General features: G+C 49.5%; 1 protein-coding gene across 2 annotated transcripts; it reads left to right on the top strand.

Moving 5' to 3' along the window:
* Positions 1 to 7,909: 7,909 nt before the first annotated feature.
* Positions 7,910 to 13,855, top strand: LOC103651107 (disease resistance protein RPS2). 2 transcript variants are annotated; one of them, XR_004857334.1, is made up of 3 exons: positions 7,910 to 8,241; positions 8,491 to 11,738; positions 13,540 to 13,855. XR_004857334.1 is itself a non-coding variant. In XM_008676711.2 (2 exons), exon 2 carries the CDS (start codon positions 8,504 to 8,506, stop codon positions 9,401 to 9,403), a length of 900 nt encoding a protein of 299 aa, XP_008674933.1. In that variant the 5' UTR covers positions 7,949 to 8,241; positions 8,491 to 8,503; the 3' UTR covers positions 9,404 to 10,138. The 2 variants fall into 2 exon arrangements, 1 of the variants encoding a protein (XP_008674933.1); XM_008676711.2 differs by lacking the exon at positions 13,540 to 13,855 and having other exon boundaries at positions 7,949 to 8,241; positions 8,491 to 10,138.
* Positions 13,856 to 15,075: the final 1,220 nt, after the last annotated feature.

Here is a 15,075-nt window from a genome sequence, read left to right as displayed (position 1 = left end):
CAACACGCAGCAGGCCCCTACCTGGCACGCCAACTGTCGGCGTTTCGACCCCGGGGGGTCCCTGGACCGACGAGTAAATTGTCGCCGCGTGTCCCAGTCCAGATGGGTCGGCGTGAGACGGAGCACAAAGGGGGGCGAGAAACGGCAGAGGGGAAACCCGTGGCCTTCGTGTTGTCCTGCGCCCAGGTCGGGTGCGCTTGCAGTAGGGGGGTTACAAGCGTCCGCGTGGGAGAGAGAGAGAGTCGGCCCGTTCTCCCGCGCGGCCAACCTTCTCGTACGAGAGCCCTGGACCTTCCTTTTATAGGCGTAAGGAGAGGGTCCAGATGTACAATGGGGGGTGTAGCAGTGTGCTAACGTGTCTAGCAGAGAGGAGCTAGAGCCCTAAGTACATGTCGTCGTGGCAGTCGGAGAGGTTTTGGCACCCTATTCATGTGATGTCGTGGCCGTCGGAGGAGTGCTTGAGCCTTGTGAAAGTACAGTTGTCGGGGTTGTCGGATCCTTGCTGACGTCTCCTTGCTTCCGTAAGGGGCTGAGAGCCATCGTCGTCATGGAGCACGCGGGGCGCCATCATTACTTTTTAACCGGGGCGAGCCAGATGGGACGCCGATCTTGTTCCCCATAGCCTGAGCTAGCTAGGGGTAGGGTAATGATGGCCTTCCCTGTGACGTGGCGGGTTCGAGCCTGAGGTCGGGCGAGGCGAAGGCTCCTCCGATATCGAGGTTGAGTCCGAGCCCTGGGTCGGGCGAGGCGGAGTTCGTCTTCTAGGGTTGAGGCTGAGTCCGAGCCCTAGGTCGGGCGAGGCGGAGACTGTCTTCCGAGGCCGAGGCTAAGTCCGAGCCCTGGGTCGGGCGAGGCGGAGACCGTCTTCCGAGGCCGAGGCTGAGTCCGAGCCCTGGGGTCGGGCGAGGCGGAGTCCGTCTTCCGGGGTCGAGGCTGAGTCCGAGCCCTAGGTCGGGCGAGGCGGAGCTTCCCATGGCGCTCGAGGCTGGACTTAGCTGCTGTCAGCCTCACTCTGTCGAGTGGCACAGCAGTCGAAGCGGGGCAGGCGGCGCTGTTTTCCTGTCAGGTCGGTCAGTGGAGCGGCGAAGTGACTGCGGTCACTTCGGCTCTATCGACTGAGGAGCGCGCGTCAGGATAAGGTGTCAGTCGATCCTTGCATTAAATGCTCCTGCGATGCGGTCGGTTGGCATGGCGATCTGGCCAAGGTTGCTTCTCCGCGAAGACTGGGCCTCGGGCGAGCCGAAGGTGTGTCCGTCGCTTGAGGGGGCCCTCGGGCGAGACGTGAATCCTCCGGGGTCGGCTGCCTTTGCTCGAGGCTGGGCTCAGGCGAGGCGAGAACGTGTCCCTTGAGTGGACTGAGCCTTGACCTTAATCGCGCCCATCAGGCCTTTGCAGCTTTGTGCTGATGGGGGTTACCAACTGAGATTAGGAGTCTTGGGGGTACCCCTGATTATGGTCCCCGACAACAATCGATCAAGTGCGGGGAGACGGAGTGTGGGAGACTTAGAATGCTTAGTGAATGCTTGGGTGACTCCTCCATGCGCCTAGGGGTCCCTTTTATAGTCCCAAGGCAGCTAGGAGTCGTTGGAGGCCAACAAGGAAGGCTAAAGTTGTCTTCTGTCAGGTGGTGCACCGGACAGTCCGGTGCACCACCAGACAGTCACTGTAGACGGTCCGGTGTGGATCTCCTTCCTATTTTGGCGCAGACGACCATTGCAGATTCGTGGCAGTTGGCGCACTGGACACTGTCTGGTGCACACCGGACAGTCTGGTGCCCCCTGCCGACCGTTGGTGCGGGCCATGCGTTGCCCGCGGATTGCGCGACCGACCGTTGCGCTGGCGGCCTTTGGCTCACCGGACAGTCCGGTGCACCACCGGACAGTCCGGTGAATTATAGTCGTACGCCGCCAAACATTTCCCGAGAGTGGCCTGTTCACCGGAGGCTGGCCTGGCGCACCAGACACTGTCCGGTGCACCACCGGACAGTCCGGTGTGCCAAGCCGAGCTGGAATTTGGTTGTACCAAGCCAAATCTTTTGCATTTCTTTTCTTCTCTTCTTTTCTCTATTTCTAACACTTAGACAATATATGTTAGTACTCAAAACAATGTACTAAGTCTAGAAACATACCTTGTTACATGATTTTCACTTCTTGCTTGATTGGCACATAATCAACTCACTTAGTATGTGTTGGGCACTTAATCACCAAAACATTATAGAAATGGCCCAAAGACACATTTCCCTTTCATCTTTGTGACCACCTCAACGGGGACTAAGTTTGCAAGAACCGAACCTCGGTAAAACAAATCACCATGTCACTCACTTATTTCTTGGTTGATTTGTTTTTACCCTCTCTTTTGGACTCGGTTTTATTTCTAACGCTAACCTCGGCTTGTAGTTGTGCTTAAAGTTTGTATGTTTCAGTTTCTGCCTATTCACCCCCCTCTAGGCGACTTTCAGGAATCAGGATGTACTCGCGCGACCTTTTGATGCAAAGGCAGATGCTGGCGCATCCGACTTGCCACAATTTTCGTTATCATTTGCTCCTCCCTCTTCCATAATAGTTCGGTGCAGAAGAAGTACCGCCATAAGGTGTGGTTGGGCTCGACGCCTAGGTACCCCTCACACAGGGCAATGAAGGCAACCATATGATGGATCCCATTCGGGTTCAAAAAAATGGAGCTGCACCCGCAGATACTTGAAGAGAGTCACGACAAAAGGATGAAGGGGGAAGGCAAGACCCCGCTCATGGAAACAAACAAACGAGACCACGTAACTGGGATCCGAGGTTGGTGTAGGATATAGGACACCGGCTAGAGGGGGTGAATAGACGGTTTTGACTAAATCAAAACACTAGAGAAATTTAATCAATACGACAAGAGATATAAATTCTCTAGCTAATACAAGTAAGCAACTAATGCGAAATAACAACAACAAAGATAGAAATGAATGACATTTCAATAATCACTAGCTATTAGCAATGAAATTAACAAGATAGAAAAAGAGACACCAGATTTTTTTCTTGTGGTATCGATGATTTGCCGATCACCCCTAATCCACGTTGAGGTGGACTCCAAGCTCTCGCTTGCTCCTCTATCAAGACACGACTTGATCTTTGAGCCAAGTGGAGAAGGAATTGCTCATTACCTCGGTTCCACTAGCGTCGCCTTGGTCGCTCCAGCGAGGTAGGCGCAAACCCTCACAATCACGGCTTCTCCACGACCTTCACGGAGAGCTCGACTGAGACACCACAAGTCGTCTAGGAGGTGGCAACCTCCAAGAGTAACAAGTCGATGACATTTGCCTGTGTATCACCTAATGCCTCAAGAATCACCAATTGATGCAAATGCGCTAGGGGCTCTCATTCTCTCACTAAAATTCTATCTCAAGTGAAGCATGTGAGATAGTGAGTTCGAGGATCACAAATGTGCTCAATGTATGCTAGGAATGACCAAGAGAGCTCTCACACATGAGCACCCCTTCTATTTATAGCCTCCCATCCAATTCCAATTGTTATATGCAACGTACTCACTTTCTACGCACATGCGGACTGTCCGCGTCCTTAGGCTGGATGGTACACCGTACACAGTAACGACTATATTCTCGTTTGAATCATATCAGAGCTATCATAAAAGGTGAGCTCGACCTGTCCGCTGCACATGGTCGGATGGTCCAAGACCTGCTGACATGAGCTACCCGAGCTCTGACCAAGTTACATTAACATGGGCGGATTGTCTGCCGTCCAAGGTCGGACGGTCCACTGCCTACACTTAGCACTATCCGAGCTCAAACACCGGACAGTCCACAATACAAATGCTCAAAAACACACAGTCCCTGCACAAACCCATTTTGGCACCTACGGACGGTCCGCCGCACATGGTCGGACGGTACGCACAAGCACACAGGGACTTGTGCAAACTTAGACACTCTCTGGTCAGGGCTACGGGCGATCTGACCCCAAGGCCCGAACAGTCCACATTGCAAACACTTCAGCTCACACCGAAGTGAGCAAACTTCAGACCTTTCTAGATGGATCGTGGACGGTCCGGCCTTCTGGCCCAGACGGTCTGCCGACCACAAAAACTCAGTTACTTTTCAAAGCACGATTTTTGAAAAGATTTTAGCTATCAAATTCGAAAGTGCAGTTAGTCCTCATGCAATGCAAACACTAGGTGCTCTATGAGGCACTAAGTTTTACACAGACCAAGGTCATTTACCCCTCTTGATAGTATGGCTATATATCCTACCAATCCGGTCAAATACTTCTCTAAACACCTGGTGACCGACAAAAAAACAAAACCTTTGGTATACCTTTTCCATCACTTGATCGACAACCAATGTCTTAAGTCTCCAAGACTTTTGATAAAGCTCTTTTTCTTGTGGTCCAATATGCATTCTTATTTCTCCAAGAATTTGTTAGTCCACATATAGTTGTCATTAATTACCAAAACATCACAAAGGGTGCCTAGATGATTCACAGTCGGGGCCTCCTTGGCACCCAGAATTAGCCACCACCTTCATCCAGTAAACCACGCCCGATGAGGGCCCGAAGGTTCTCCACAGTCGTCAAGGATCGGCGCCAGTCCGCCATGGGAGGAGCGGCGGAAGACCCGAGCAAAGGAAGGGTGGGCCAAGCAAAGAAGACGAGGGTCCAGAGAACCGAAAGCAAGGTGGACAACATAGGGTGAGCAACGCGATTAAACAAAGGCCATCCTGCAAAAACCCTGCTACTTGGGACCGACGGAAAAGACCCACTAGACGAGGAAGCAGGCATGGCCCGCCGGTGTGTCAGGCCACACGTCATGCCACCAACTCTCGAAGGAAGACTCGACGTAAGTATTCATTCACACAAAGAAGGGTGTCAGGATAAAAATTGTACATTAGACCAAGGTCCACCTAGGGCTACATCATTCTTTACATAAAGGGGCCTCGAGTCTCTCGTAAACTACAATTCTAGACTCGAGGGCTAGGCGCAAAAACCAGCATCCAAAAGGAAGAAATAGAAACCAACGACTAAGAAAGGACGCAAGCCCGATCGTCTCCCCACCTTCCGTCCCGACTCCCGACATAGCGACGAGGGCGGCTGCCCGTGTTGGGAAACCCAAAAGACGAACGACGGAGAAGGGCCCTAGGGAGCCCAACAGATCAAGTCCTCTACTGACATGGCGCTGGCCTCCTCGCAGACGCACTCGTCGAACCCCTAGATAAGGTTCTCGAAGACCATGGACGAAGCGCCCCGAGAAGGCATCAATAGGGCACGGAGGTCAAACCTAGTGCGAAATTGGGCAACGACCAGGGCAATAGCGGTCCCACGATGGATGTCGAGGTCCACGATGTTCCGAGCATGGCTCGAAATATCGAGCAAACGCTATAGGCGACTTGCTTCACGTGCACGAATGCAACGGGTCACCGAATTGACCTCCCGGTGCAGCCCCGCAAACTCGATTTCATGCCCTTCTCAAAAGACAAAAAGAAACATAAGTCTGAGCGTCCACGAGAGTAAGAAAGGGATTGAGAATTAGGGCGAGTGGCGTACTCGCCGCACGAGCCTTCACCTTGCCAGTCGCACCTGAAGACCTGCGTCACGAGCGTCGGATGTTCGTACGACTGATCGAGATGGTTCCAGTCGACCCCGCAGCTCGGCCATCGCTAACAGTGGAAGGGTCAAGGACCAACCTCGCAAGACGACACATGAGGGACGAGGGAGGAGAAAGCTACGACTCTCCGGCATAAGATAACACGACCAGGTTAGGGGCCAGCACAAACCAACCTCACGACCGTTATGGGACGACCGACAATGATCGAGGTGTCGATAACACCGGCCGACGGAACCAGCGATGCAAGTTCGCCACCATAAGGGCCAACCTTCGACTCCCCGTTCGGCGAGCTAGAAAACGAAAGCGATATGATCTCTCCTCTGACGCTTGAGCCCATCGCCCTGTGAGGAAGGTTAGTCACCGATACGATGGAGGGGCGGGAGTTGAGTGAGTGCTTGGTCACTACCCACCTTTCCTACGATGTGCGGTGCTTAGACCGGCCCTAGTAAGAGCACTCCGAAGCTAGGCGCTTACCGTGATCCATGACCAGCCGATGAGACCCCGAGAGGTTGGAGGCAACAAAACCATCCCAACTAAATACCGCTTTTAGAAAACACAAAGCAACGACTGAAGTCTGTTGGGGGTAAGCACGGAGCGAGCCCCTATTTATAGCGTCCAACTGAAGCCAACAGTGGACTTTGCTGGTTACATTCGACAACGACAAGCGACAAAAAGGAATAAGACAATGTCCAACCCGACACATGTCCGACCCGTTATCAGCCCCCAAAGGGAGACACTCTCCCCTTTAGGGCTCGGGGGCTATTGTTGGGGAAATGGTCCCCGGTCCCTGGACCCACCAGTCAGTGAACGCGCTTAGGAAAGGGCCCCAGATCGTTGGGTCCGTTAGTTAGTTAGAAGAGACAGGCACACCAACTCTAGAAGGACCCACCCCCGGTCAAACCCGCGGCACCGAGCCTGGGGCTGGGTGTGCCGGAGCCTGACAAGGAGGACGAGCGTGTCGAAAGGGAACCACTCGAGTGGATCCCGCGCCCGGCCTCGGACTGACCTGCCGTAAATGGCTGGCCGCATTAACCACGCCTAACATCGAGCCACAGCGTGACCACCAGTCCACTTTCCACTCATGACCTAAGGACCCCTCAGGCCGCATAGCACTCATGACCTACAAACCCTCGGACTACTGTGCATTAATGGCTCGCGCGCCCACGGACTGCGACACACTTATGGCCTATCGGACTAGGCCTGAATGCGCATACCTCCCGCAGGGCACTACACGACGGACTGCACAGAGCCCTAGGCTACAGAAGCCAGGTCTCGACATAGCCGGAATGATGCAACTAGGACCATCGCCGCCCCCGCGTCATCCACTACGATAAATACGCGATAGCCAGGCAGCCCTAGGCCCCGCGAGTACACATGGACTTACCCGAGGTAAAACACTAATTTTACCCCTACCTTATGGCTCCTTCCTAGAGGAGTCACCGTTGGCCGATCCTTCTCCCGATCTATAAAAGGGAGAGGGTCGCCTCAGGACGAGAGGACGGAGAGAGGATATCGACTTGGAGACGACCGGAGGCCTTCAGACGGAAACGAGCCCACAAGGATGAATAGGAGGAGGAGCGCCGACGAGGACCAGGAGGCCGGAGCCCCCACTAAATCAAGACTTAGCTAGGACTCCACCTCTCAGCTTCTAAGCTCCACTTCCACCCCAACAAGAGACATGAGAGCCTCCCTCCATCTCTCGATTGCTTATAACCCCTACTACGAGTTTCCTCATCAATGGTGATGGTAGTGCAAGTCACCGATGACTAGATATTGGATGTTCTATCCGAACCAGTATAAATCTTGCGCCCTCCGCGCACACCCTCCAGAGCCCGGAACGCGCAATTGCGCACAATAAATTTACTTGTCGGAGCGAGGTACGAAACACCGATAAGATAACACTGTTTATAGAGTGGAGTTTGAAATAGAAATTATGATAGGTGACGCTAGAGAGCCTTTACAGCCCTCATGTGAGAGCATATCCAATAATACTTCAAACTGCTGCCTCAAATTGAAATATAGAGCTTTACACAGGAAAAACTACTCCAACAACGCCTCATTTTATAAAATTTGGTCAAAAAATTATAAAACACACTCTCAAGTAACTCAAATACACTATATTGTACTGAGCTGTACTATAATATACATTTAAGGCTTTACAGTTGGAACTAGATATTTTGTTGGTGCACTAAATTATATTAAATATATTCATTTTTAAATTGTAGGATATTTTTTATAGGTCACGTCAGTGATCTATACGGATTGGCGAGGCAGGGCAACTCAAAACGGATTTTCTACCACAAACAGGCTTCTCAGCCGCGTGCCAGTGACAGGGTCTCGAATTCTCGATACGATCGTCTTGTCTACCCTACTGGCCTACTACTCAAGTCAAGGTCTCGCCTTCGCAATACTGCGTCCGCCTTTCTCTAGGCGACAGGCGAGCTCCCACGCCTCACCAAATTTTGGCGGGTTTTCGACCTGGACATTGCTCGTTGCCCGCCCTCCTCAGTTCCTGCATCTCTCCCATTCCACAGCTGCCGCCTGCCGGCATATCGCATACCCTAGGGCGCAGGGCCACTGGAAATCGCTGAAGCGCCTCGGTGCGAATGCTCCTCTCCAACATCTTTGAGCCGCACGGGACAGCAGGTGGGTGCTTTCTCGTTTTCTGAATTTTGGTTTCTCATTTGTGCCGTGTTACTTTTATCCCCAAATTAGAGATGCATATCATGCAAAACAGCAAAAGATACTTATCTAAATGGAGAAAAGGGCATACGCCCAAACCAACAAGTTTCTGTAACAAATACTAGTAGTGTGTGTGTGATTCTATTAAACTTGTATATGTCGTCCTATTGTTGACCAGACTAACCCAAGAAATACAACTGGAAAAAAAAACAGGATAAGCAGCATAATGGCGTCCTATTATTCCTCTTGGAGGCAAAGGCAGACAATCCGATTTCCAAGGCTGCAAACTATAAATCACGGTCAGGTGATTTCATTCCAACATATGCTCGGGCTGCTTGTTCGTCCAGATGTTGGAGTAATTGTCATCCAAGGTATTGCTGGCTCTGGAAAGACATGGGCTGCGAAGGCTGCATACCGGGCAGCAAGGACTTCGAATCTCTTTCAAGAGTATGTTTGGGTTCCCTTGTCAATTAACTGTAGCATGAGACAGTGTCTCAATAAGATTGCAGCATCTCTTTCATGTAACAAAGGAGATAACTTGTCTGTAGAAAGAACCAAGGCCATAATCAAGGAATATCTCACAGCACGGAAATTCCTCATTGTTCTTGATAATGTTTATTTTACTGAAGAGGGTATCTTAGAATACCTGGGAGTTCCTCGTCCTCGACAGCAAAGTCTTGGCTCAAAAATATTTGTGACTACACGAACTGTGAGGGGAGAATCAATCATGGAGCCAGATGTAGTTATAATGCCACAACCTCTTACTTATGAAGAGTCATACGACCTGCTGCGTGAAAAGATTGGAAAAGATATCAACTTTGCACATGACTTAATCAGTTGCTGTTTTGGCATGCCGCTCACAGTCATTCTATTGGCTGGGGTTCTGTATGGCTCACCTACACAAGAAGCATTTGATGAGTTGGTCGCAAAAGCGCATGTCACTCTAGAAGCTCAGACATCAGCGTTAAACACCATGAAGCGCCTGGTGAAATTTGGATACCAGCAGCTTCCTAACAATAATGTGCGACGATGCTTGCTGTACTGCCTACTCTTCCCGGAGGATCAAGGAATTTCAGTCAAAAATCTGGCACTGGAAAACAGATGGTCTACTCCAGAAAACTACTGATTTTGATGAGGTTAACCATATTGGCAAGGAAATTCTTGATGTTCTCATAAAGCATGGCATGTTATATTTGGACGTCGATGGTGATTATATACGTCGATGGCATGTTATATTTGGACGTCGATGGCATGTTATATTTGGACGTCGATGTAGATAGGAGGTCGTTCGATTCCATCACCTCCGCCACCTATAGCTTGACTACACGACGGCCTCAGGTATACTCGTTTTTTACACAATATTAATCGATCATATAACTGCTTGATGTGGTTAGTTATTTATTAGTGTATAGTTAGTATTAAGTGTTTAGGCATTATTAGATTAGTAAGTATATAGGTAGTAGTATATAGTTATATGTAAGCAATTATCTATTACTTATTTATTACTTAGTAAGTATTTAGGCATTAGTATATTAGTAGATGGGGATAGTATTTAGTTAGGCATTAGTTGATAGTGTTAGTCAGGTACCATCTTTAATGGTTATTGAGTTATGAATCCGTGTTTGTAATAGATGGACACCCTAGTGACACTATAACGTGGAGGAAGCGTGGAGGAAGATGTTTATAGGAATGTTAGTTTTGATGTAATGAAGAACGTGAATGTGATGTTCGATGAAAGGCCCTCTTTTGGCTAGATTTTCGCAAGAGCTTGTGAGGAGATTAGTTGCAATTTAAACGACCCTGTCAACATATCAATTGAGGGTTTATTGTCCCATGTTGCATCTGGGACAATATTTTGACAGTTGATCTCCATTGGCTCTGAAGATGACTGGTTGAAATATGTCAAAATTGTGATGACGATTGTTCACAAATTTTGACATATGCATCTCCAGTCGGGTTGAAATATGTTTGGATGTGGTCGTTTGAAAGTTATTCTTTGAAGCTCCAGTCGGTTATCTCCACAAATGCCAAATGCATCTCCTTGTGAAGCTCTTTTGCCTAAGCTTCCGGAAGAAGTGATGCTTGTGTCGGATGCTCAATCGGTCCCAAACGAGGTTGAGATCCCTCATCCAGTTCATGGCGTTTGTGGGGCCTCGAATTCGGTGGTACCCCCCAGGACATCCCTTTGACCCAGGATCATCCTAGTAAGTGTCTTTAACACGCTATTCATATGCATCGTTAATTCGTTTGATGAGACTTTAATGTAGTATTTGCTCCTTCGACGCGATGCATGAGTTCGACAACTATATAATGGTGCTTATCTTTCTGTGCCCCTATCATCCAATATGGACCACATATGCAGTGCCTCAAATAGTGTTGATGTTCAGATTGAGGATGAGGAGGAGCTATATGAGGCTGCACGGGTGTAACACCCTGAATTTGGGGGTATAAAATTTCTTTCTTAATACCCACCAAATTCAGGTGTTACCCTCTCCTCTCCTTGCTTTTCTTTTCTTTCTCCTAAATAGTGAAGAAGTATTTTTGTGTTATACTTATGTGTAAGCCTAGTAAAATAAAACCCTAGTGGTGCTTTGATTGTTGCATCATGCTGGAGCTTATATATTTTGTACTTGATGACTGAAGTTGGTGTGTATTCATTCCATTTGAATCATGCATAAGTGTGAATTCAAAAAAATAAGGAAATAGAAAAGAAAAGAAAGAGAAATGAAGAAATAAGGGAAAAACCACACCAACACCCCCTCCTTTGGCCTTAGCCGGCCCAACCCATCCCCCTCCACTCACCTCACCCCGCAGCCCAGCTCCCTGGCCCACTCGGCGCCCCGCGCCAGTGCTCCCCCGCGGCCTACGCGCGAGCTTTCCCCCAGCCCATCCCACGGCCCAGCGCGCCCCCCTTTCCCCCCTGGCGGCCCACCTCGCTCGGGCCAGCAGCCGCTCCCCGCGCGTGCCCTAGCGCTCGCGCGCGCAACCGTCACGCGCTGCCCAGCCGCGGCTCGCGCTTGCTCGCCTAGCCGCGCACTCCCCTCGCGCGCCAGCAGCAGCGCCAGCCCAGCGCCTTGCACGCGTGTGCGCGCCCTATCCCAGCCGTCGCGCCGCTCGCGTCCCACCAGCAGCGCGCATGCAGCACCCGCGACGCAACCGCCCTGCTGCCCACTCTCTCCAGCTCGCCCACGACGCCCAGAACCCGGAGCCGAAACCACCCCATGGATTCGTAGCGTGTTGACCGAGCGGCCATTCTCACGATCGTTGTTAATAGGGAACACACTCACACCCTCTCCTCTTCTTCGCTCGCTCTCTGTCGTCGAAATAATCTCCGGCTGCACGCAACCAAGACCTCCACTCGCCGGCCATGGTGGACGCAAGGTGTCGTCGTCGACGCTGTTCTCTTCCCCGGCGCGCTCGTCGCTCGTACCCGCCTCGTCGGTCGTCCTCGGCGGGTGTAGGTGAGGAGCCCTTCATCTTCTTCCTCCCTCCCGGTACGCGCAGCTTGCTTGCACGACGTCCGTTCATGGGCGGCTCCCTTGCGCGGCCTAGCCCCACCTCCCAGTGCCCTCTCGCGCGCGGCGCCGCGACTTGCTGCCCGCGGCAGGCACGATTGGTCCGGCCCGGCGTGGCATGCAGCCTACGTGGCTTGCCTGCGGCTGACGTGGCATGCCCGCGACGCGCGGCCGGTGCAGCTCGCCCGTGCGCGCCCCGGCGTAGCTGCTCGTGCCCCGGTGCGACATGTAGCGCTGTTTCGTGGTCGCGCGACACGTTCACCAACCCGCACAACACGTCGTTGGGGTTCCGACGATGTTCGTCTACCCGTAGACGACCCCCGTCTACCCCCTGCACGTGCACGCCTTTGCGTCGTTCACACGTGTCCGTTGTTGTCGTTCGCGTGCGCGGTCCGCGTGTGTCACCGTCCATTCGCGATGTCTCATGTGTGTCGCGCGCGCGACCCACGTACATTAATTAATCACTTCGCTATAATCATGAACTAATTGACAATTCAATTTATCTAAAATGTTTCACGCAAATAATTTATATTAACTAAAATCAACTTAGAAATATAGTTTTGCGCGTTTCATTATAATCTGGTGATATTCGTATGTCGCGTCGTGTTTAGCCGCGAATTGTTAATTATTCAATAAGTTATGCGACACTTTATTTATTCAATATGAGTTGCGTTATAAATTTGTTCCTGTTGCGTTAGAATACGTTCCGGTTGCGTTAGCTCCGTAATAACGTCATGTTCGTGATAAACATATTATTTTGTCTTGACACATATTTTAGTTAAGTAATTAATAATTATTCGTTTATCTCACGGATATTAAATAGCAATTCGATTAAAACTAATTTATAGTTTTAATTCACTCTTTTACAAATTCATGTTAATGCGATTATGTTTACTCAAATGTGTTGAATTAATATTTGTTGAATACAAACACGGAAAGTCAATCTCCCATTTGTTGCATCGTCGTGTGTCGTTCATGCGCTGTTTGCGCGTCGCTGTTGTTCGTTCACGCGTGCTGTTTCGCGTGTCGCGCGCTGTCCGCACACAATATTAAAGTTGTTCGATTATAATCAATAAGGTCAATTAGTTAACTATTTATTTAATCGTCCATTATTAAAATAGTAAGTTGGTCAAAACTAAGTAATAGTTTTAATTTATATTTGATATGATAATGTCAATTCAAGTAATTATAATTATGTCGAACTAATATTCTAATCAAGACTTGTTTAGTATAAACACGTCACCGATTTAGCTTTCTCGCCTATCGCGCGTGTTGTTCAGCACGCGGTGGCGTGCTGGTTCGCGCGTCGGTTGCGTTGGTCGTGCGCGCTGTCTTGTGCGTCGTTCGCACGCTATGTCGCGCGTGCCTGCGCGTCGTCTGCACGCTGTCGTATTGTTTCGTGCGTCGTAAATTCGCCTCACTTAGAATCTCTCGTGCTAATTATATTAGTTATTTATCTGATAGCCGCTAGTGTAGCAGGCTAATCAAACTAAATGGTAGATATTATTTATATTTGATAATATCGAATTAAATGTTATAGTTAATATTTGTTTAGCGTAAACACCGTTAACTTCTCGACCATAGCCCCGACTGTTGCGTTTCTTTTTCCCCGCGTGACCGTAGTAACGCGCTCTATTTCGTTTTGCATGTTTTTATAACATTTTATCTTGTATGGTGTAATGTTCTTATGCATATGTATATGTTTGTTTGCTTGTGCCGGTTTGTCTTCGCTTCGCGTTGCGACTAGATCGTGATTCGTTTCCAAACCTCGAGGAATCGAGGATCAAGCGCTGGCGACCAAGTGATCTGGCTCTTCGAGTTCTACAAGATTGAAGACCCTGAGCATCTGTTTGGTGAAGGCAAGTGTTCTCTGACCCATTATGTCACATTTACTGTATAATTCACTGTCCCGCATACTATGAACAACATAAGGATTGACTAGCTTTCTATTTACCTTGTCCTTGATTACCTTTTGGGTTACTATGGTTAGCTACATGCTAGCGCTTTACTTTAATCAATGAACATGATGAGATACAATGATGATACTATGATTTTATTCTGGATGTGATGATATACTTGTGGCATTTAGGGGACTCGGGCTGTTTCCTGAGTACCTCTCCGTAAGGACCTGTTCGTTGAGAGACCACCCGGGATAACAGTGCAACCATGAGGGTGAAATGGGATGCCCTTAGCTAATTAATTAGAGGAACTAGAGGTGTAGTCGCTTCGCCGTCGTGCCGTTAATGGGGTCCAGGCACAGTGCTTCCTCTGCCGAGGCTGGGTGTCGAGGTCCTTTCGTTTTGCTTTTGATAGTCACCCTCCTGCGGGGAGGAGTACTGTGTTTATCAAACTGGAGAAACCTAACGGGCGGCTATGACCTCTAGGGAATCTTTGTAAAAGCTAAGTAGTGATACCCTGCCGGACCACCTAGGAAGTGATCAATGGGGAGTCATGATCCCCGGGCAAAACGGGAATCACGGCTCATGGGTAAAGTGTGCGACCTCTGCAGAGGGTAACAAAACTGATATATCAGCCGTGCTCACGGTTAAGAGCAGCCTTGGGATCCTCTTTGGTTAGAGATACTCCGGATACACCTCAGATGATGACATTAATGATGATAGTTAATGATGGTGACTTTAATTATGTATTCTAGTATTTCCTCTCTAAGGAGGTACTTTTTGGGATTATAACTTGGGTTTTATGATAAAAATCTGGCTTCTATTAACAATAAATACCTGACCAACTAAAAGCAACTGCTTGAGCCTAACCCCACATAAAAGCTAGTCCACTTCAGCCAAACAGGGCATTTGCTGAGTACGTTGATGTGTACTGATCCTTGCTTTACCACAAAACACCAGGTTGTCCACATTGCAACCACTGCTCAGGAGAAATGAAGCCGTGGAAGGAGACTTCCAGGAGTTCCAAGACTACGACGAGTTCTAGGTGTGGGTTGGCGGCAACCCCCAGTCAGCTGCCTGTGAAGGCCCTATCTTTACTGCGTTTCGCTTAGCACTTTGATTTACCCGTTGAGTTGATGACTATGTGGATGTCTCTGACATCGTGATGTAATAAGTTAATACTCTTTTATGTTATTATTCGAGCACTATGCGATGATGTTCATTTACTGTGTACGTGAATTCTGATCCTGGCACGTACATAGTTCGCATTCGGTTTGCCTTCTGAAACCGGGTGTGACAACGGGCCTTGGATTCTAATGACAATTGTCCGGTTCAAGAATTGACCGAGCAAGAAATTGAACTCATCAGACGTTTGTGTTTGGAAC

The sequence above is a fragment of the Zea mays genome, chromosome 3 (assembly GCF_902167145.1).
Source record: "Zea mays cultivar B73 chromosome 3, Zm-B73-REFERENCE-NAM-5.0, whole genome shotgun sequence".
Taxonomy (NCBI): domain Eukaryota; kingdom Viridiplantae; phylum Streptophyta; class Magnoliopsida; order Poales; family Poaceae; genus Zea; species Zea mays.
The sequence above is the reverse complement of the archived record's forward strand: the minus strand, read 5'-3'. Positions and strand labels throughout refer to the sequence as shown.